General features: G+C 41.5%; 1 protein-coding gene across 1 annotated transcript in view; it reads left to right on the top strand.

Moving 5' to 3' along the window:
- cdk6 (cyclin-dependent kinase 6) overlaps positions 1 to 23,489 on the top strand; it is a 35,280-nt gene that overhangs the window by 5,962 nt on the left and 5,829 nt on the right. The window contains exons 4-5 of the mRNA XM_017426264.3: positions 6,073 to 6,240; positions 19,219 to 19,328. Of these exons, the coding sequence (XP_017281753.1) occupies positions 6,073 to 6,240; positions 19,219 to 19,328 (278 nt within the window). The remainder of the gene's footprint in view (positions 1 to 6,072; positions 6,241 to 19,218; positions 19,329 to 23,489) is intronic.

The following is a 23,489-nucleotide window of genomic DNA, read 5'->3' as shown; positions in this document are numbered from 1 at the left end:
CACTTACCATTTGCCCAAAGGTCGGAAGCGGATGTCTTACCAGCTTTTTTTTTCTCTGTAACCATCTTCCTTTTATTTTAACCTTTCCGACAAAAATCCCCTTTTAAACATTTCTTTACAGAGTTTCCCCTTAAGGTCTGTAGACGCACGGCGAACAATATTGAAAAGAAATAAAACTACGCTTAAATGGCGTGGCCTTAGAAAAGTTTGAAGTGTCAAATTAGAATGGGAGAAACTTCTGGTACTGCAGCAACAGCTCGTTTGTTTTGTTTTGTTTTGGGTTTTTTTCTGACCTCAGGGCCAGGTTTGTGTTTGAAAGTTTTGTGTCAGGATGAAATGATAGTGTTTAAATGTAGGTAATTCAGGTAGATCACACCTGAGGCCTCAGCTAAAGTTGATACAGCGATACTGCTGATATGATAAACTAAGCTTGTTGTTTGTAGGTTAATAAACCTGAGACCTACTATTGTCCAAATCATAGACTAATCATTAACCAGTTTGAACAGAATATTTTAAGTTTTGCTTATTATATAGATAACTTATAAATCTCAGCCTGTATTAACGTGTTAGTAAAGTTTGAGAATCAAATTAATTAAATAAAGAGTTGAAAAATTGATTTGCTGCAAGTTTTTGTTAGATGTCTGTCTGATAACTTTTAATGCTCTTATAAAAATTAATTTGGCTGATAGCATTTTTTTTAAAGCTTAGGTGTAGTAAAGAAACAGGATTAACAAATTCTGAGTCTAGACTTGAATTTTTAGGTTAACTGGTTTCAAGAATGTGACGTTTACACTTTCAGCTGATAAGAGATGGTTGAATTAATATTTAATATGAAAGGTGAGTAATGAAAAAAAAGCCTTTTTGTAATTCAATTTAACAATTTTTAAAAAATAAGTGTTTTAAAATCCGTCAGTCATAATAAAAACAAAAACATTTTTGTATTTAATAATAAAAACAAAAACATTTTTTGTATTTATTATATGTATTCAATTCCTCGACTTATACCTAGGTCAGGGAATTGTCAGTGACTCAGCAATAAATTAAAATTCTCTACTACTTTGATAATTTGTTGACTTAAGATTGAATAAAAACATAACACTGATGTTATTGAAAAGACTATTTAAGCATTAGAAGCCATACAATGTAAACAGATCCCAAAGCTAACTATTATATTGTTTTAAAAAAATGTTGGTTTATGTTCACTTGGATATTACTTTAATGGACAGTAAAGCATGAATCCTGCTGGCATTTCTGCGTATTTTTATTTTCTTGTAATCACAACTGAGCTGTAAGCTGAAGGGCAAAATGTAAACTAAAACGGCAAGTTAGCATTTAAAGATTTTACAAGATTCAGCTGTATTTTGTGTTTTAAAAGTTTGCTTACTGTTATATTTTATTTTGGCAAACTGCAAATATAAATGAAGCCTACGTTTCATCCACCCATTCATTTTCTTCACCCGCTTTTCCATGCAGGGTCGAGAGGGAGCTGGTGCCTATCTCCAGCGGTCATTGTGCGTGGGGCGGGGTGCACCCTGGACAGGTCGTAAGTCCATCACGGGGTCACATAGAGATATATGAGACAGTCATTCGTGCTTGAACTCACACAGTGACAATTTAGAGTTACCAATTAACCTAACATGCATGTTTTTGGACTTTGGGGAGGTGTAGGACTTGAGTACCTGGAGAAAATTCAAGCTTGCATGGGGAGAACATGTAAACTCCACACAGAAAGGCCCCAGTTGGGTCGTGGAACTGCAACCTTCTAGCTGTGTGGCAACGGCTCTAACCACTGTGCCCGCCGATTATAATTAGTCATTAAATATTCTTTATGTTATATCACATTTGGAAGTGAACAAGTTGAAAAAACACCTATGTGCCCGGCGCGCCAGCTCTTGTGAAGTCATTTATCGAGATTGCCACAGTTATGAAGCGTGACAAAGGCTTCAGTTCACTGGATTAGAACCTCAAATCTAAGTCCTTGAAGACAGCAATCTTATGACTTCTCTGCTATTACTAAACTATGATTTCAAAGCTTATTGTGACAATCTTCAAACTAATTTGTTGCTACATTTGATTTGGTATTTAGTTATAATAGTAATTTGCTTATTTAGACCAACAACAACAAATACAAAAAATGCTCCCACACTCCTCTAAAACAGACCATAAAACTGCTGTGTGAAGCTAATTTTTCAGCCATCTTGGCTTTTGAAGTCAAAGATGAGACGCACAGGAGATTGACTCGAAGACACTTGGTGTACTCGGGCGCATCAAACTCGTGTGACGTGAGGCTCAGTGGGGACTGACTCACTTTTGGAGAGGACTCCAGAAGTTCATTTGAGGCCCTGCAGTTCTGGGCACTTTCATGTCCGTTTTATTTTCTCAGCCCATGGAGGGGTGCTGCTCGGTTGGCGGGAAAATTGAGTTTACAGTTGTTTCGACTGTCCCACGATCGAAGCCGCAGTGAAAATTTCAAAGCATTTATGACATCTCTCCTCAGAGGTATCCAGCCAAGTGGGGATGAGAATTCTGCTGTGATTGGGCACGGTTTTATTTAAAGGAGAAGTTTTGATTTTTCACAACAAAACACTGCGAAAAAGGGAAGGAAGAAAGATGGTACAAGGAGAGGAAAGACAAGGCAGTGACTCGGATCCTGTCTACTTATTTAGCTCCATACTTCTTGCTTCCCGTTGCATGTTGTGAATTTGTTTTGCCTGTTTTGAAAAGTTGCACAGACGTACAACCCCCTCACAACTCCCAACACTGGAGGAGTGAAAGAATGCTTTGGACACTCTTCTTTGAAGCATGCTGACCCATTAAAACACCCTCCTCCCTTTGCTTTCTCCTAACATCCGTTTAGCTGGACTCTCAAAGGGACAAAAGGACAAGGAGTTATAACACTCATAGGCACCATCCCCTGTTATTTCTAGGACAGTGGGCACTGCACAGTGACCTCAAAGTGACCCCGTCCCCCGTATATGACAGTCTATTGTAGATCACACCGCTGCCCCTCTGTTTATATTCTTACATGAATATCAGCCTTGGTGGGTTAAAGATGTCCTCTCCCTCAACCAAGGTGACAGTTTCTTTTAGCTGCCTGCCCCAGACTGAAAAGAACAGCCATACTTTACCTCCTAAAACCATCCATTCTCAGTAAGAGACACCCCACACTGGTCCAGCCTGTCCACTTCAGCCTACCATCCTCCACCACCCACTCAGACTCAAGACCCACCACATGGTCATTGATAAAAGAGGCCCTCCTCCAGGAATCAAATGAGCTGGAAGGACATCAAGCAGCCGGGTCGCCCCAGCCTCAGTGCTCCTCAGCCGGGCCAGCGCTTGGGTCTCGCCCACCCTCCTCCGCCGCCGCCGTCCAATCTTCCGCAACTGCATTCTGTGGGCCCTTGAAGGGGGGAAGTTAATGAAGCATGGGGAGGGAATTACACTAACGCTAACCGGCAGATGTCCTATATTGTGCCTAACTACAATAAACAATATGGCTGCCTCTGGGGCATTTGCATCAGAAAAGAAGGTGAACTCGGAAAGCTATGTTTTGACCGCTTCTTGCAGTTAGCTGACTAGTTTTTTCTCTGTCTTTCTCTGTTTTTTTCAATGTCAGATGTTGCCTTTTTGTTTTCTCTCGACCAAGTTGTTTGTGAGACTTTTGGTTGAAGTCCTTCCAAAAAAAAGTTATTCTTTGTGTGAGGCAAACTGATTTTTGCACAAGTGGTCATAATTTTGTTTTCCGTGTATGGACTTCATAGTTCTCTAATAGCTATGCCATAGAAATTATAAAAACTATTTAGTTCTGACTGGACTGGTTTTATAGAGAAGACCAAGGAGGCCAAGGTTGTTGGTGTCTAATAGTTGCACCTTTTGAGATAATTAGGGCTTACTAGGAAATGCTATTGAAAGGAAGCATGGTGAAATGACTATTTAAAGCAGAGAGGAACTGTTGGGTGGGGGAATGCTATTGTGTCAGCCCCTCGCTACACACACACACACACACACACACACACACACAAACACTCATACACACAAAATGACCAACCGCCTGCCTCCATCCTATGCCCCTGTCTGTCTACTGCCCTTCGCTGTGGGTCATGGCTGGATGGAGATACAGAAAGGGAGGTCTGTTTATGTATCCTGTTGTGGTCTGGGGTGGGGGCACCCACACGTGTGCACAGGCTTGCGCGCAGACTGATGCACCCCTACACACGCTGAGGTACACGCATACACACAAATGGATGTGTTGATACGTTAATAGTACATGTTCGCCAATGCAAGGGCACGTTTGTTTATTTTTGCATGGAGACACGCTCGCGTCGCTCATCGTCTCCACAGTATTAAGTGGGGTGGCCAGTCTTCTCCTCTATGGGCAGAGCACAGCAGCCAGCCCAGCACCATTTGCTAATGTTTTCTGCTTGAGTGCACAGACCTCTTTGACTCACCCACCAGCTGGTCTGCCACAGAGTAAAGCTATGGGCTCAGGTCCATGTCGCTTGTGGGGTCTTGGAGGAGGGTTTTGAGGTGGTTTGTGTGTCGGACTAACATGCAACACATCCACTATCATGGCATTGCTTATGCAAACACTTTACCTTGGTCTTCCACGTTGTCATTTTAATAGTAATTGGTTTCCTAGAAGATGAATAAGACTTTAAATTGTTTTTTTTTAAGTGGAATTCTGTGGAAAGGTTGTGAACAACTAATCATTTCGAGACATTACATATTTCTGACTGTACTGATGAGGTAATGACTAGTCTGAGCAGGACCGAGATCAAACTGGATTGCTGCCATCTTAAAACGACTCCAGTCTCAGATCAGTTTTGCATTTGTTATTCTGGTAAATGTGTTATGATATTACTGCCAAAAGTGTACCAGGCTGCACCTGAAGTGCTACATCTTGCTGCTTCTATTTGCGCCATGTAATGCAAAACTGACGGCAATGGAAAGGTTTATAAAAGAGAGTTCCTATAAACCACTTGGATGTTGTTGTTTTTTTAGAGCGGAGTTGCTTCAAGTTGGAGTAGCCTTTAACTTGTGAGTATGGTCAAAATTAAACTCTGTTTCATCAAACTGAAGTGGTTCAAAGAGCTGTCTACAACAGGTAACGTAGTAATTGTTCATAACCTTTCCACAGAACCCCACTTCAAACGATCTGAACTGTTTCAATTAATAGACACATCAATAAAAGGTAACCTTTTCCTGATTTGAATCAAACGGCACAAACTATATTTCCACTAAATCTATCCTTTATTCCTTGTAATAGCTTATTTCTTTCCAGGTGTGGGACCTGTTTGAGAGTATTCCGGTTTTGAAAAGAACAAGTCTATGCTGGTTTTGACACGGTTCATTCCTGCTCACAACAATTTACTTTTTGCCAGTGTGTCATGGATCCTTCCCCTTTGCTATAACTGTCTGAGGTCAGCTTTTGGGCATATAAAGAAAGAAAGGACCAATTAACTAAAGCAGGACAGCTGCTAAGTAACAGAGATCTGTGCTTGTACAAAGCAGGGGCCTCTTTCTGCCTCTGTTATTTGTGTGTGTGTGTGTGTGTGTGGGTGTGTGTGTGTGTGTGTGTGTGTCAGTTATCAAACATCTGCCACAGACGACAAGAAAAGACACAGGCCTCCTCTTGTTAACTCCCTCCACACCGTAACGTCTCAGCTTTTATCCTCAATTCCATACGGCAGGTTTTTATCATTCAGGCTTTTTGTTGTTTATTTTGACCGTTTTGACTCAGTAACTCCAACCACTGCAGAAATGCAAAATTGTAAAACCATCTGGCCCATTTAGTCATATTCATCAGTTCAGATCAAATCGCTTTAAGGGTCTCATGTAAATTTCAATCAACTGCAAACAATCGGTGTGTGCTGTTAGCTCTGATCCACGTTCACCATTGTGATGTCACATGTGCATCCTAGACATAAACTGTAATATTCTAAAAATTGATTCAGAAAACCCATTGTCTCCTATCAAGCTTCCTGTTCTCACTTTGTCCTTGTGACGTTCAGAAAAACCAACCTCACTCTCTCTCTCTCTCTCTTCGCTCCCTCTGTTTTTGTTGTTTTTCAGGATATGATGTACCAGCTGCTTCAGGGGCTGGACTTCCTGCACTCGCACCGCGTGGTTCACCGTGACCTGAAACCCCAGAACATCCTGGTCACCAGCGGAGGACAGATCAAACTGGCCGACTTCGGCCTGGCGCGCATCTACAGCTTCCAGATGGCGCTCACGTCTGTGGTGAGTTGCGCCGATCGTACACCTGAGCAAAGCAAGTCCCGAAACAAACACTCCCAGAGACTGAGCGCGTAGTTTAGCTGCAGTTTGCTGTGCGAGTCGGAGCTTTGATGGAAGAATATGGTACCACAGTGTCGTTTTAGAGTACTGTGCCACGTGATAGGATTCCTCTGTATAAAGTGAGAGCGACAAAGGGCCCCTCGGCCTTGCCCCCTCCTCTGTCTTCTCTGTGGCCCGTCTTGGTTGCCGTCACAGAGAGAGATGGAACAGAAAAGAAGAGACAGGCACCCCTCCCTCCTCGCTGTCGGTGCTTTGATGTCCAACTGTTGCACTCTGGGCTCTGATGACCAGATAATATAGAAAGAGCGACTGAAAGGAGTCTTTGAAATAAAGAGAGATGAGACTTTTAAGATCAAAGTAGGCCGCAACAGTAGCTCAGTGGCTTTCTTTAAAGAGGGTTCTGTTTTATTTTAAGTCGGGTTATGTGGAGTTCCTACCTGCAGTCGGTGTCTTACCTGCAGCAGACGGCAGCCAGAGGGGTCTCAATTTCACAAGGGAGTCAAAACTAAGAGCCTTATCCTGAAGTTCGTCATCTAAAGCAACTCAATTTCATTTTAGCAATTTAAGTAATTGTTAGATCACGGATTTTTACACCTCATGAGTTGTTTGACACCATTATTTCATTTCATTTTTTCAAGCAAACGACTGTTGCTTCATATGGTTGCGTGCTGCTGAACATATCCTGTAAAGCGGCTGCGAGTCGCAGTTCCTCTGGTTTAATCTCAAAACAACTGAGACGTTCAAAATGAGCTATTGTGAAAGTGAATATGACTTTAAGTTTTTCCTGGGTCAGATTGTATAGTATGTAGGAGCCAGATTATACAGAGGAAGAACTGTGAAGTATAAAGATGGAACAACCCCTGGCAGGATACATACAACAGCATTGCTGTGTGTGGCAGCATAGATGTGATTTGGTTGAGAAAACAGTGACAAAGTAAATAATGGCTTACAAAAGTATTGATAAGGGGAAGAAGATTTTCTGTTTAGGATTTGCTCAACCTGGTATTTTTTTTTCCTGTTTGAGTTTCAGTTCTGTTAGATGGTGGTAATATACTCTTGTAGGACTCTGCTCTGAGTTGTGATTAGCATGACTTTCCCTCATTGATTCTCCAAACTGGCATCACACCAGTTTCTGTCTGCTGCAGGTAAGACACTGACAGCTGTTAGGGCATTTACCAACTCAAAAGCCAATAGTTTTCAATGTTTAACCCTATGGTTTAGTGTAATATTAAATAAAAATTGAAGTTCAACATGCCCAGGGTGTCTTTGGGTGATTTGACCTAACTAATCCTAGTAATAAAGTTTGAGCTTTGCGGTACAAGAGGTTGGTTATCTGCTTGGTAAGCCAACCAGCTTCTCTGATTCTACATATGTGCACAGTTACACAAAATGAATGGAGTTGAAATTAAATGACCATTCACAATAAGGGACCAAAGAAGAAAGATGGCACATAAGAAAAACAAAACAACGTTGATGTGATGTTATTAATAGTACTGTCACATTATGAAAGCACAACTGGAACAGTGGGAGCCAGCTGATACTGAGGTATGAGTGAGAACATCCTTCAACAAAATTTATTATCAAATATTGTACAATAAGCACTGGATCTAAGTATGTTTATTTTCTATCATCTAGTCTCTGAAATGTTATATAAATGTTTGGCTATCCTGTGGTCTTAGGTAGTATTTTTAAACATTTTGTAGGATGGATATGAGTCTGATTATTCTGACTTAATCTGATGCAGTTCCAGTGAGTGTGATCCACTTTATTATCTGCTTAGAATAAAAGGTTTGTAAATATTTTATAATGTATTAATTATTTCTGCATAATGTCTGCAACAGTTAATGGGGCCAAACTTCGACATGGTTCCATAAGTAGAGCACCTCATGGTTCATAGTACACTTTACTAATCAGTGGTACTGGTACCTGTGTAATAACGTCTTTAACTTTAAATTGGGTACTGATTTGTTTTGGTAAATTTCAGCAGTGTTAGTAGGAATGTATGAAAATGTTGCCCTTCACCATTTACAGAGCACAGATTTAAAGGCCTAGCTTTCCTTGAAGGAATGCATGTCGCCCACCACCTTTCCTGCCATAGTTTTAGATCATCTTATGATGAGAGGGGACAGAGTTATAGCTGTTTTGGTCAAACCTCGTAAATGAGATTTTATTCATGCGACTGTTGTGAGATCTTCCAAGGTGTGTTAGTGCTCGGAGTACGTGTTGAGGATGACTCTCAGCTACTACCACATCAAACTTCAGCTAGATATCCGTGCAAATGACAGGTGTAGATGTACTTCTAAAGGTTACTTGGATTGTTTTATCAAAATACAGTTAGTGGTTCATGAGATACAATGAGCCACATGTGTACTCGCACGGACAAAAACATTATCATCTTTACCAGCGGACAACAGCTACGAATATTAGAGAATGTGTTTGGCAGCTCTCAGTCTGCTGCTGAGATACCGAAGAGACTGAGAAACACAAAACACTTGGGATCTTGCCGCTCATTATGTCAGACTGGAAGGCCTCATGGGAACTTGTTCTTCTAGCACTGTAGCAGCTGCTCATCTGAAGAACATTGTAAATGTTCCAGAGGTAAACTTTTTATATTCTCAACTTTAGTTGTGGACTTGAAGTCCGAAGCGTTGCAGTCTGTTTCACAGCACTGAAAGACCAAAGTACCGCTTATGGAAAGAAGCACTTCTCACTGTATGTAAGCTGAAGCTTTATGCACTTACTGTTCCCTTTTTTTTTAAAGCGCAGTATAAAACAAACTACCTTAAACCTTAAAATTGTTGAGCAGGTAAAAGTCTGTTTCAAGCAAGGAATGAAAACTTTTTTTTTTTTTTTAAATAAAGCAGCTGATCTGCTCCCTTCTTCATAGTGTTGTTTAAGGAAAAAATGATGCAACGTAGCTGTAAAATTGTCCTTGCCTGAACTTTGTTTTTAAAGTTGCAGCTGGTGTCACACCTTAAGATGGAATTTTTTTCACCTTTTATCATGACAAATATTATTTTTAAAGACATCTGAAATTTAAAAAAAGAAAGCATTGAAACTACATTTTGTGTACAGAAGCTACGTTTCATGTTTAATTGGCTGCATCCACATGAAACCCAAGACCAACGAAAGCTTGAACAGCTGGCAACTTATTTGCTTATTTCACCAATTAAAGAGCAACAACATGCACGTCTTGTAAGGTTTATGTACTGCCTTACAGAATATTACTTTGAAGAATAAAACTTTTAGATCAGTACTTTTCTGCTGTACAGTGACTCATTCAGTGATTACAAAGGAAGTTATTTATACATTTTGGGTTACTTTTATCAAATAAACATCACTTGTCTCGGTTTGAAATATCTCAACAAATCTGTATCTAATGTGACTATTATTTTCAAAAAGATTCTTTTGAAAGCATTTGATAAACTTATATTTACTGTTTATTCCCCAAACTGTAATTTCTGTCTTATCAAGGGTGATTTTTCTCTTTTTTTGCTGATAAGTAGTTTGGTTTAAGATAAGTATTTCCTTGGTTAATTTCTGTAATTTGTCTTCCTCTTTGATGATAATTCACAGCTAACTTGCAAAGGAGGGCGTAGCACACCATTGAATTAGCATATTGTTACACAATAATCAGTGTATGTGTGGTTTCACTACAGGGTTTGTCATAGTTTGCTCTTTTTATGACTAGATGGGGACACTTTAGGGGTTGAAAGACATTCTTGGGAATCCACCTTTAGATACAAGTGACATATATGAAGTCCCCAAATCTACTCCCGTATGTGTGTATGTATGTGTGTGTTTGTGAGTCCGTGTTTATATATATTTTTATATATTTAAATATATATATATAATTAACACACACAGCACAGCACTTTGAATGCATTTGCTCACACATTCATACACTCATTTCCTTTCTCGGTTATACAGATTGGGCCACCACAAAATGAGATGGGCGCACGTGTGTTTGGGGCATGCATGCGCAGAGCTGTGCAACATGAGCAAGGGATCTTTGGTTCCACATGAATGTCCCTGTGTCTGGAATCCACCTATCAGTCTAACACACACACACACACACACAAATCTCCATTCACCCTTTCTTCCTTTCCTCTTGCTAGTAAAAGCGCACAGTTTACACTGCACGCAGAGCACATGTACACAAATACCCACACGCTTGAAGAGGATCTTCCTCTTTGCCCAACAGAGCAGCAGTTACTTATTTAGTCACTTAATGCCACTGTTACCGGCAGACTGATGGGGCTTTGGAGAACTGCCGTTGCTTAAGCGAACAGGGCGATTTTCTCACTTTCAAAGTGATTCATTTGGTGCTTTTCGAATGACACGATGGCTGAAGTGAGCATTTGCATGAAGCTGTCAAAGAGTCCCCTTGCTGACTTTTGTTCCAGCGCCGCTGACTGAAAGTAGCAATCTTAATTCTTTCTGCCGATGAGATAGCAGCAACGGTTCGACTTCTCTATTTGCGATGAATGTGCGTTCTCACCTCGCAACAGGCGGGCTTGTTGATGTGTTATTGACAAAAAACCGTGTGGTCACCGCGTGCATGTCTGAAAAGTAACTGCGGAGTCCTTCGCTGCGTGCGACCTACAGCTCCGCATCGCACGACGATCACGTCCCACATTGCTGACTTTCTGAGAGGGCGGGAGAGACCACCCATTGGGCTGATGCGGGGTCCAGATTAGGTTGCTCCTGGAAGTCCCCGAGGGACCGTTGGTTTTGTTGATGGTTTTTTAGTGACCCCAGTCTGGCTGCGGCCTCATTGTGCTGCCTTGAGTGACAGGCAGATGGGGAAAAGCTGATGGGCTAATCAGATACAAGAAAATAGTGAGGAATTTGGCTGTTAAGATAGTTCAAGAAAATTTTGCAAACACTCGTAGTTTGAGACAGCTGCACGACAACGATCAAATCATATTGATATTTGCTTTATATTATAATGGTTAAGATTGCTTCTCACTGGCAAAACTGCATAATTTATTGATCCCGAGTTCCAAAGGCTTTTGTTCAAGCTCTGAATAAACTCGTGAGAAGATGGCCAGCAGACTATCCAGACCACATGCTCTGAATATGTGCTCGAGGCCATTCACACTTTTATTTAGCACTATCTGATTGCAATTGGATCACCGAGGACAGCTATAAATACCAGGGCTAATCAGGGTGTGTAAGTCAGCAAAAAGATCTTTACACTATTGGTCAGTTTTGTTAGAAGGGTACTGAAAAAGAGACTAGAACTCTTCCTGTTAAGATAACTTGTGAACACAACCCTGGGTCTAAAGTTGACACAAGATTATAGGTCGGGGAAGCTGTTGTGTTCAAGACTGACCTCCGTTAGAGTGACCGTTTGTGGTCTATTGTGGTGCAAATGTTGACTGGAAGGCCCCCTGAAACTAATTAATTTACAGTCCTATGCATGGATTTGGGAAATCTCAAGGGGGATTTTTATGCTAACTGTTGCTGTTTTTTTTTTTGCTAGTTTCAAAATGAAAAGAGACTGAGGTGTTCACACAGTTTACAGGAGTTCAGATAAGCTTGCTGTTGGTAAAAATGCGTGGCTCTTAGTTATTTAAAGTCAAGGGGAATTTTATCACTCTTCAAGCTAAAGCCTTCTGAGTCTTGACTAAGACTAGGGTTACTTTAATGTTGTCAAATGAACCATTAATTATCCCTGTTATTGTACTGTAAGCACAATTTAAATACTACTGTACTGATGTTGGTTTGATTTCCTGTAAAACTCTGTTGTTGGTGACTAAGCGGAGGAGTGAAATTGTTACCTGATTAAAGGTATTTTCCCACCGTTTCCCCCAAGTTCCCTCCGCTTGTGGACCTCCCACTGCTCTTACCAGAATAAGACACCCATATCTCAGACGACATTAAACAAATTGAAACCAGATTTCCTGCCCTCGCTCAAGCAGCAGACGGGCTTTTACAGCGCAAGAGCAGCAGTCTCACTGTGTTTGGTTTGGATGAGTGCTTCTGCATTTAAAATATGAAGTTTGCAGACTTGTTTGACCCCGAATGACAGTTACAGTTTGTTGGTGTGGGTGAGAACGCTCCTAGATTCACACGGTCTCATCTGCGGAGTGCTGCTGTGATCTTAGGGAAAGGTGAAACGCGGATGAGCTGGGCAGGGGGTGTCTGTGAATCTCTTCCAGATAAAGTCTTTCCTTGGATGCGCGGAAGGTAAGGCAAGCAGGCGAGCACGGGGAGGAAGGCGGAGGGGGAAAAACCCTTTTGCTGCACGCAGGAGAGCACGTGCAGCGCACTCTGGGAATGTTTAGATATCTCCTCAAACAGCTTCACGAGGAGAAGGGGGGGCGTCCTCAAAGCTTTGGCTGCAGTCGGCTGGAGCAAAGGGGCTGGCCCCAGCTTAACATTAGCAAACATGCACAAAGTTCACATACACACAATCAGGAATATACTGCACCTATACACACAAGAAGGAGTCATATATGAAAGTTTGCACAGATGCACACATGGATGTATAAAGTTTGTTTTTCGTGCATTATGTTTGCATCCGACATCAACTGTACAAGCATATATATATAATTAACTTCGCTGTATGAAGTGGTGGCAATGTTTTGGCAGTGTTCCTGATGTGGAAGACGAGGCACAGACTAGTGTGTTAGCGTTGCACGTGCACACACGGTCACCTGGACACTGAGGCCTCGTCTGTACCAGCAGACAGAAACAGAAAGAGGAATAGGAGAGAGAGCGAGAAGAGAAAAAAAAAAAAAAGAAAAGAGGAAAAAAATTACAGCATATATCAGGAATTTTCCAGCTAATGATGTGCGGATGTGGTAGCACTGTGGAGAGAGAGAGAGCCACTTACTGTGCTGTCTTTGTTTCGTTCACTGAGGGCCCCGTGCTGCATTCCTGTATGCTGTGCATACTTTGGCAACAGTTGCAGTGCCCCCTTTTTTTTTCCTCCCGTTTTACTGTATACAGTCTGTGTGCTGCTCTTGCACTTTTCTCCCTTCTCCAGCTTCCTCTGACAGCCCGCTGTCTGAATCTGCCCCCCCCCCCCACCCCCCACCTTCATTTACGTCTTAAATCTTTTCACGGCCATGGGAAGCCGAATAGCACGAGCTGCAGGTTGTACCTTTTTTTGCAGAGCATGTGAGAGAACGAGCAAAAGTGAAGCGGGACAGAAATAATGGTGTTTACAACATGGCTGACTGCTAGAGATCCGAAGGGGGGCCTCTCTGGAGACACAACATCACGGCCGCTGCTCTGCTGTGCTCCGAATTCAGTTTTATGCTTATTATTAGGACATCCGCTTTGCCTCTATATATTCCCTGCGTACATATTTTCTATCCCTGCGAGATTCGTTGAGGAAGACTTTAATTTGTGACGGACCGCTTTCAAGTATGTCATCAAACTCCAGCTTAAGACTCAAAGCATCAATGAGTTGAGACGGTGCAGAGAGAATTCACTTTCCTGCCCTTATCTTTATTTTAAGTAAAAGATAAAACTCCCCCACTTTCCTCTCTGCAGTCGTTATTACCTCTGGTGCACATGAAGCACTTGTCTCTGTGTGGGTGTATAGAGGGTATGGGCTGTGTGTGCTGTGGGTTCTTTCATCCTTGGCTTCCTTAGTGAGTGGGAATGTAAACACGGGCCCACTGCCAAACTGCATCAACCCCGTCACCTCCAGTGCTGTAGCCTTAAAGCCCCAGTTATGTTAATCGAATCAGGTTACTCTGAAGAAAATGTCACGGGAGCCCAGGCATCTGAATGACAAGTAAAAAAAAAATAAATGCCCAACACCATCATTGGATAACTGTGACTTATTATAACAAAATTCTTGCTTTTTGCATTTTCATTCCAGTGTTTTATATCTTTTATTTAAAAAATTGTCATTAAGAATGAACAACAAATAGCACTTGAACACACCAAAAACCACGTCCACCATGTTATCAAAGCCTACACAACTGGATGTAGCACTCCAAGGAAGAAGGCTTCAATAGCATATATGTTATCCAATATTTAAAACAAATGTACAGCACTTGCACTGTCACAACCATAAACGCCTGCCTCCTTGGTGTAAGGCCATTAATTACCCTCAGTATTGCAGATTTAACTCTGTCTAAAATTATTAGGTACATTCCTCAGTTCCTACTGAGCTTCATCTGGTGCTTTAGAGATGACTCGAAACATGGCTAGATAAACTTTGAGAAATTTTCTTAAGAAAATGTATCCCCCTGACTTTTTTTGTATTTTTAACCCAAATGACCAATCACAGATCTGGAGAGAACATTGTTTAAATACTAGGAGGGGGAAAAAAAATGTGGTCCTATCTAGGGAATACAGTTCAGGTTGTTATGTACCAACGTCTAACATCAAACACGTGGTGTGAATAACCTGCATACACTTGCAGATAGTGACATACAAAAGGACTTGGCAGCAAAGCACATTCATCCGGGCAAAAAAAAAAAAAAAAAGCAGGTGCTCTTCAAGTCACGTGCAAGTACTTGCACATAACACAAGCCGAACGCCCCCACACTCGCATGCATGCACCCTATTGTCAAACCAGTCCATTGTACATGCATGGCGGTTTGGTAGCACGGACCCGGATGTTGCTAAGCAGATGGACTCGGAGGTCTGGCCTAGGAGGTCTTGAGGTCTTCTGGGGCAGGAGAAGCCATTTCCTCCCTCATGGGGTGCAGGAAAAAGAGAACAGCATTGAAGGCAGCGGAGGATGATCCTCCTGGTGAGGGGGAGGATGCTCTCAGCAGAAAGGAATTTGCAGAATGTTGTCCTTTAATCTGGAGTCAGCCTCACACACACACACAGAATTTTTGACTCCCTTACTTATACTCTCATTTGGCTTTATCTGACCCCTCTGGGGTTTTCTGTTACCGCACTGAAGGCAGCGATGGTTTCTGATAGAGACGGTGAGAGTTGTCAAAATGCAAAGCAGCTGCCTCGAATGTAAAACAATTTAACACACACTTTAAGGCTGACTCACTCTCTTTCTGTCTGTGACTCATGCAGTGTTCTGTATGCAGGAATCTGTATCCGTTTTCATGCCGCCCATGCAGAGGAGCGGGTAATGAAGAGATCTGTGAAAACATAAGAACAGAACAGAATGAGAGTGAAAAGGGGAGACTAAGGAAGTAGGAATGCAAACGTAATCGGAAGAAGAGGAGGGGAAAGGACACAAAAAAGGGAACATTACAGTTGGGGAATGTCCTTTTCACTTTAAAGACGATCTGTTGTTTCAGTCAACTCATTGAAAACAGTTGTTAGGCTGTTTGTTTAGGCCATGACTCAGATCTTTTCAGATGAGATATTAAATAGGACATGCTTGAGGCTTGAGCATTTTATGAACAGTGTGAAACTGTGTGTGATCAAAATTCATTCATGGATATTATAAACTCTCCAGCTGTTCAGTGTTGGCTCTAACGCAGTCCTAGTATGTGATTTACAGACTATGGGGGCTGAAACCCGGGGGAAAAAAGATGTATTTTATGGAGAAGACACATGGACATGCAAGCAGGATGGAGGGGGAAGACTTCAAATTTAAGTCTGACCTAATTTTTCAACATTTAAAGCAACAGTTCAGATCTATGACCTGTTCAATGGCCTTAGTTTGGAGAAATGGTTCAATTCTGCCTGGATTGATGAGCTGATGGCTAGTCAAAACTCAAAGTGGATTACTGCCATCCTAAAACAACTCAAATAAAAAAGAAATACCTACCCAACTATGTGACTATGTTTTTAGAAACCTTTATATTGCCATATGTGTCACATTAGCGGTTCTTACATCAGATATGGCTATTTTGGAAGCTCAAAAAGCAGCAGTAGCAGCTAGCTGTAGCACTTCTAGCACAACCTAAGGAAAAGATGATGCAATACAGTGGTCAGTTTGCCTCCTTTATGACTGTAAACAATGTATTATTTGTTGCTTTCATCAAATTAAAAATGTACATTCAGTTTCAGAGATATTAACGTTTGACATGTCTGTGTTGGAAACTGTGTTCATGAATTGCATCATCAATTTTTTTGTTTGTTTGTTTGTTGGGAAACAAGTTTGATAACCACAGTTAAAAATAATCTAAATTAATATATATACATATGCATATATATTCTCTGTTGCACGTCCCCACCCACCCCCTAAAATTGTAGCTAAAAGAAATGGACTGTGTGTTTATTTTTGGTAACAAAGTTAGGAAGATAAACAAATGATATAGATATATAAATAACAAAAAAAAAAAACATGTGGCACTCGAAGCGGACAAATTTGATACTGAAATTAAACTTAATGCAGCTATTTTGTTGCTGCATGTACAAGTGTGTGCACATGTTAAATATATGAATATATGCTTTAATCTGCACTTGTGGCCACGTTTTCGAATAACTACGAGGCGGATATGCTTCGAGCTTTAGGTCTGTGGTTCTTCCTAGAAGGCTTTGTGTGTGCTCATATCAACTCTTGTCTTTTTGACTCTGCAGGGTGTGAAATCTATGCAGTGAACTGAAGGCATAGGCTTTTTGAGCCTGCAGCAGCAAGCCTTGCAAAGAGATGCTGGTTGGTTAATTTGGTTACACACGGGATCTTAGCCTGATGCTAAGTTTGGATTGAAGAGAATTGAATTATAATCTGCATTACTTGGCTCCTGCTACTAACTGATCAAATACTTGAAAAAAATGTAGAAACCAAATACGTAATGCGAGCTCGAATTTTCCCATGTAAAAATAAAATAAAGTCAATGTGACTGTGTAGCTTTGGGGCAGCTGCATGACTTCCATTCACGATTTCCTTTGAGGTTTCATTGCTGTAAAACTCATCAATGACCCCTTCAGTAAGTCTTCATTCTGAGCTTGTGTCTTATTTCTGGTCACATGGTGTAGCTGTTGCATCAACTCAGCCAACTGGCCTCAACTTCCGCCCCATTTCCACTGAAGCAGGAAGCACAGATGAAAGTATCACACATCTGCAAAATGCAGCCCACGGCTCTATTAATAGTGTCATTCAGTTTATAAGAAAGAAACAAAAGGTGACCCGAGTTTTTTAGTCCTCCGTTGCATGCTTGATGTTTAGCTTGGTCTCGTTTATTGTATTTCAGATATCCAAGTTCATGCTGTACAATTTTGGATCAATCCATTTTGCATAAACTCCTCATTTCAGTGACCCTTGAGTGGTGAGACATCAACTCGTGACTTTGTTTATGTAAGTCACAGTTTGTTTTGTGTTACCCTTGGTAGAGACAAACCATCATGCACACTTACACTCGCACCTAAGGGCCAATTTAGAGTCACCAAAGGATCTGCCGTGCACGTTTTTTGGACTGTGGGAGGAAACCGGAGTGCCCAAAGAGAATTCAAGCGTGCACAGGGAGCCACATGTACGACAAAGTGAGGCATGGGAAAATTGTGGGTTTATTGCAGCTGGTACCGTCATTGCAACATTATACAATAATGTTACACATCACAAGTTTTTCAAACATTCTGCAGCCCTGCCCAGGACCTTCTTGCTGCAAGGCGACAGCGCTAACCAGCTGCTCCGCTGTGCAACATCATACAGTCTTTATCACACAAGCTCCGAAACTTAGGTAGTCATTAAAGGCTTTTGCAAAAGCCAGAGATTCTGAAAATATTTTCAGAGAAAAACTGGACAGCCTAACTTACTTTGGCAGCAATCGTGAGGAGTTGGATACTTCAGTAGAAATGCACAATTTTCTTGCCAAAACGTACTTAAGTTTTATTCAGTTGTGATAACACCAATTAGCCCGAGTTGTGCTTTTATAATAAAGATTGCTCTGTATTTAACACTGGTTTTAATTCATAATGAGCTACTTTTAATGAGAAGATGGCAGTCTGTTAGTGTCAGAGGTTAAGACAAAATCAGATGCTGTCTTTGTATTGAATCATAGAGGGTTTTCAGTTTTGCAGCATACCGTATACCATTTCAGTAAATCAGCTCCATCGTGTTTTTTCCAAGATTTCATAAAGTGCGAGTAATTGAACATTTTTTTTATATTCATGCACTTGAATAATATTTGAAGATCATTATTCGTGTTTTTAAATGTTTGTAGGCATGTAAGCCTGTGTGCATTTTTAAAAATCAGTGTAGCGTTTCATCACCTCGACACAGAACAAGCCGATCCAAAGGTATCTAGTCCTTTTGCTTCCAGGCATTTGCCTCTAAGACTCTTAACATCCTGATAAGGGCTCTGCAGTGCTTGAAGGTTGAAACTGCAGCTGAAGGCTGCTGGGAAAAAAAAAAAAAAACCCATTGAGTTTAGGAAAGCACCTGGAACCAGTCCACTCTCTTACTAGGGGTCACTGAGTTTTATCTGGATGCTTTCCCTACTGTAGCTGTTAACGGAGCTGCTTTCCTGTTGGCTACATACACACACACACATGCACAATATCTCTCTTAGGGGTCCCAAGAGTTTCAGGGACAAATTTGGAAACCGTGTTTAGTGTACAGTGGCACAAAATGGCTGTCGTCACACCTCAGGTGGGTGCAGCGTTGTAAGATGAAATACAGGAAGTGCGTTTTTGGCACGAAGAATTAGTGGGGTGGTTCTGTCGATATAACCTCACTGTCGTTTCACATATGTCATCTGCCAAAATCGTTGCAGCCAGACTCGACGCGTGAACGCGCACTGAATGAGAGCGGATAAAAAATGCACGCGCAGTATTGTGTTCACCTGGTAAACTGTCGGGGAAAAGATGTGTACACCAAAATGGAAGCAGGAGACGAGTCCTGCCAGATATGATTTCATGTGTTGCGTAAAGCCAAGATGGGGGCAGAGAAGCACTTAGGCGCGCACGTGTGTGTGTGAGTGAGAGAGAGCCAACATAGAGGGTGACATTTACCGAATGCTGCTGGCAAGTGGTCAAGTCTTTGTGATTTTACAATAAAGTCTGAGTGGATTTGTGCTGTTTGTCGTGTAGGTGGTGACACTGTGGTACCGAGCCCCAGAAGTGCTGCTCCAGTCCAGTTATGCTACACCGGTGGACCTGTGGAGCGTTGGGTGCATCTTCGCAGAGATGTTTCGAAGAAGGTGAGCTCTGCAAAGGTCCAAATACTGGCACCAAGTGTCAAACCTAAAACTCTGTTTGCGTTCAGTGCTTTATCCATCAAATATCCTAATATAGATGGTATTTTCTTTAGGCTTAAGGCTCTGGCATATGCCATAAGAAATTAGAAAGCCGCTGTCGTGTGTTTATGAGACGTTTGTTTTCACACACACCTTTAGTCTACGAGACACTTGGCTCAGAACTCCCAGGAAGCTCCTCCCTCTCTCCTACAGCGTTTAAATGGGTTTCTTCCTGCTGGCTTCTCAACTCTCCTGTCTTCGGACAGATTTTTGCTCCCCTTACTGCAATCAGACGAGTTTATTAAACTGACTGAGACAGTACACGCCGTTTGGTGCACAATAATGAGCGAACAAAGGGAACGTGTCCCTACGCTGCCCGGCCACCACAAAGAGCCGCCTGTGTCTCCGCCATCTTTTTAATTTCATAGGTTTCTAAGTTTTGCTGAAACAGTATTTTATAACAGCTGCTCTAAGCAGTAGAAGTAAAACGACTCCATTAAAGCTTACCGGCTTTTCCGCATAAATACGCCCACAACAACTTCTGACCAATCTCACAACACTTGGTGCAAACCCCCTGTGAGAAACAGTTCGGCCCGGACCTCGTGTCGAGAAGTGGCGAGAAGCTGCTACGTGAACAAAATGGTGCAATTTCATCACGCAACCACGTGAATGAGAGCCGACTTTGTGACTTCTTATGGAGCACGCAAATAGCTTTAGGCATGGTTGAGCAAAAATATAATGGCACAAAAGAAGGGATTTTGACAGATGGAAACCAAAGATCCTGCCATCACAACCAGTTTGTTTTTCCACAACATTTCAAGGTGCTGCATTGGTCAAGAGCTAGTGCTGGTTTTTAAAGACAGATCTACTCCTGAGGCATCATTTTCTGACTTTCGTGGTCCTCTGAGCTGATACCAAAACTGGATTTGGCATTGCAACAACACAAAAATGTGTATTTTAGTATCTAACCACAGTGTTTTCATAATCATAACCAACTTCTTGCGAAACAAAACCAAACAGTAGGAGAGGGAAGTGTGTAATCTGAAGACCAAATGAATGAAATTAGGGAAGTGGGAAAACTGTAGTCCCAAGGATGGTTTTGAACATACGTCCCATGTCTGAGAGTGTGTGTGTGTGTGGGGTGGGGACCATTGCCTGCCTCCCCTCGGACCAGTTTTCTAAACTTGTTCACTCAAACACTATGTTTGAGGTGCTTTCCTTGTTTGAGTCCGATAGCCCAACAACAAGTTCAATCAAAGACCTTGGGCCTTGGCGTAAATGTGCCAAACATACAAGGTCGGGCAAGGACGAAAGTCCAGTTGATGAGACGAGATTTACCTGGAATAGTTGTGTGGAGTCGCAGTAAGATCAAAAAGATTGAGCTAGTTGAACTACCTGACATTTATAAACGTTTTCCACTATCTCACTGGTGTCATTTGTTAGCTTTTAATAGCGGTGCACCAATTATTGATCGGCAGCTTGATTATTAGGTGGATTATTGCCAGTTTTTAAATAATCAGCCAAGTTTGAGCATATGAAGCCAATTAAAGACAAGTTACTTGTTACACCACACCCTCGTGTCAATCAGAAAATTATACAAGAACAATGCCAGAACATGCTTTCTTCAAAAGATTTTGATTTAATTTTTATTTCTAAAATTTGGTAGACAGTATAAAAAACATGAACAGTTATAGTCTGGGGCCAAAAGTAAACAAAGAGCAAATCCAAAACAGCTTCATTAACTCTACTCTATTTATTTTAAGCACTTTTATAAATACATGGGTTTACCACATTTACTGTTAAAGTACCAGATTATGATGGGGGGGGGGGTATATACAGTGTATGCACGTTTATTTTGGACTTGGTCTTCATTTGAATGATAATTTTAGAACCTAATCAGATCTTTCTGTTCCACTATCATTTGTCATTATTGATACGGAAACTAAATGTGAAAAAAAGCCCCTGGATGGTCCTGTGAGGTGAGGTCCACATCATTTCAGTCTAGGTCTGATCCCTTTGACCAGAAAGCTGCAAAAATATCTCCATGATTTGTTCACTTTGACTATTTTTTTTTAATGCTTCAGAAAAAATGTTAAATATTCAAACCACTCAGTCTCAGTCATTTGGGAGTTTCTTAAAAAGTCATCTCCCCAGATGACTCCTGGCAGATGTTTTTTTTAATTTTTTTTTTTATTTGAGCAATAAGCAATCCTGTTTCAGTTGGCTTATCAAACCATTACAGTAACCCAAGCTGCCTTTTGTGGTTGCAGCATGCAAGCCAAAACTCTGCTTCTCGGTGTAGGTGTTTGGCAGTTTGTGGTCCAACGAACTTCACGCACCGGAGAGCCTCGCTAATAACGGATTATTCTGAAGCCAAATCAGAAAGATTGACTGCCTGTTTGTGTAAGGCGAAGCAGCATGGGCGCTCAGACGTATCCTCGTAGAATTTAAGATCGTTTTTGCGTATCCTGTGTGCAGAAATGTGTTTTGTAATCGACAGTAAACCGACTTCACGTCGGTCTGTAATTGTGTGTGGCGCAGCAGATAAGAACCATCTTTCTGAGATGAGGCTTGGTGCCAGAAGGAGCAGCCCCGCTTCCTTCCCCAACCGCCCTCATACCCTAACATGAGCAGCCTCATCGCAACTCTTGTTCCACATTTCTTAAAGTGCAAAGCCTCAAAGGGCCACACAGGGTATATGTATTCACTTTTAAAGGTAAAATAGAATATTTTGGAGTCTGAAACGCTTCGCTTACTAAGCCTATCCCCTGATTTTACTTGACTTTATTTACAAAGCTCTGATTCACAATTATCTCAGGGCACTATGCATACAGTTCATCCCAATCACATTTCAATCTGTTAAATCAAAGTGAACAGTCTGATTCAGTCCCTCTATAATACATTTTTAAATTTATATTAAATGATAAGACGACAGCCAGTAAAAACGTGTCTCTCTGAGGAAGCTGGCGGATTGTAGCACATCCTCACGTCAAGCAAGCACAGAGCGGCGGGCGACGGTGGAGAGGAAAAACTCCCCTTCAGCAAGAAAAGGCCTGCAGCCGAACCAGGATGAACGATCACCTGGTGCCTCGGGATGAGCTTGAGAATCATTTTAACACGGTTTGTAGGCTAAAGAAGTGATTTAAACTAATAAAAACAAATGAAAAGAATTGACCATTAGACAAGATTTGAAATATGCTTTTTTTTAAAAAAACTTTGCTACATGCTAACAGTTTTTAGACTGAATAAATCAATCGCAATTTTCATCTCCTGCATCACGACGGACGTTTATTCAAAAATTTTAGAAACAAGTTGCAGGTGGAGTTTTGGCTGCTTGTAGTTTTTATAAAGAGTTGGTCAATTTTGGGGTGCTTTGTCTCTCCTCCTGATGCAACAAGGTGTTAGGTTTCAATGCTTGTGTACATCTGTGCATCTTCACAGTCTGACACCTGACTAACACTTCATGAAGCTGGAAGGTGAGGCACAGCCCTTTGACAGCCATGAACACACACACACACACACACTATTTGCATGATTAAGATGGCTTTGTATAGGGCCACCTGTTAAAGATTAAATGGCACCTGGGAGAAGCAGTGAAAGAAAGCAAAAGGTAAAACCGTAAAAGCACTGAAAATGTGTTTCCGAGTAAATTAGACATCGGTAGACGCTCAAGATCTGGGCATCTGCGTATAGCTGATTGCTTTAACCTCCTAAGAGCCAAACTCTTGCATGGCATGCATTTTTAATTTCTCTTTGCTATTTGGGCTGACTGGGAGCTGCTGTGAATCAAGGAAGGCCAAGCAAAATGTGATGTCCGCATACGTGGGCGCCAACTTCTAATACAGTGCTCCTCTTGGAAACAAGTCAAAGGTTTTAAAGAGTCCGTGCACAGTGACCATCATGTGTCGGGATCATCTCATTCAGTCAGAAAAGACTAAATTCAATCCAAGAACTTCTTTTTGGCTCAAGAAGCTTTAGAGGTTTCCCCTCTGTGACCGTTTTCTTCCCTTCAATCATCAAACATGCTTCTGTAAAGTTTCTCTTTTCTTTTCTTTTTTTTTTTTTTTTTTTTTAAACCACGTGCTCTCGAGAAAATGCAGCGCGCAGGAATTTGAGCAAACACTA

Source organism: Kryptolebias marmoratus, linkage group LG5, assembly GCF_001649575.2.
Source record: "Kryptolebias marmoratus isolate JLee-2015 linkage group LG5, ASM164957v2, whole genome shotgun sequence".
Taxonomy (NCBI): domain Eukaryota; kingdom Metazoa; phylum Chordata; class Actinopteri; order Cyprinodontiformes; family Rivulidae; genus Kryptolebias; species Kryptolebias marmoratus.
Note: the sequence above shows the minus strand (reverse complement) of the source record. Positions and strands in the feature narration are given on the sequence as shown.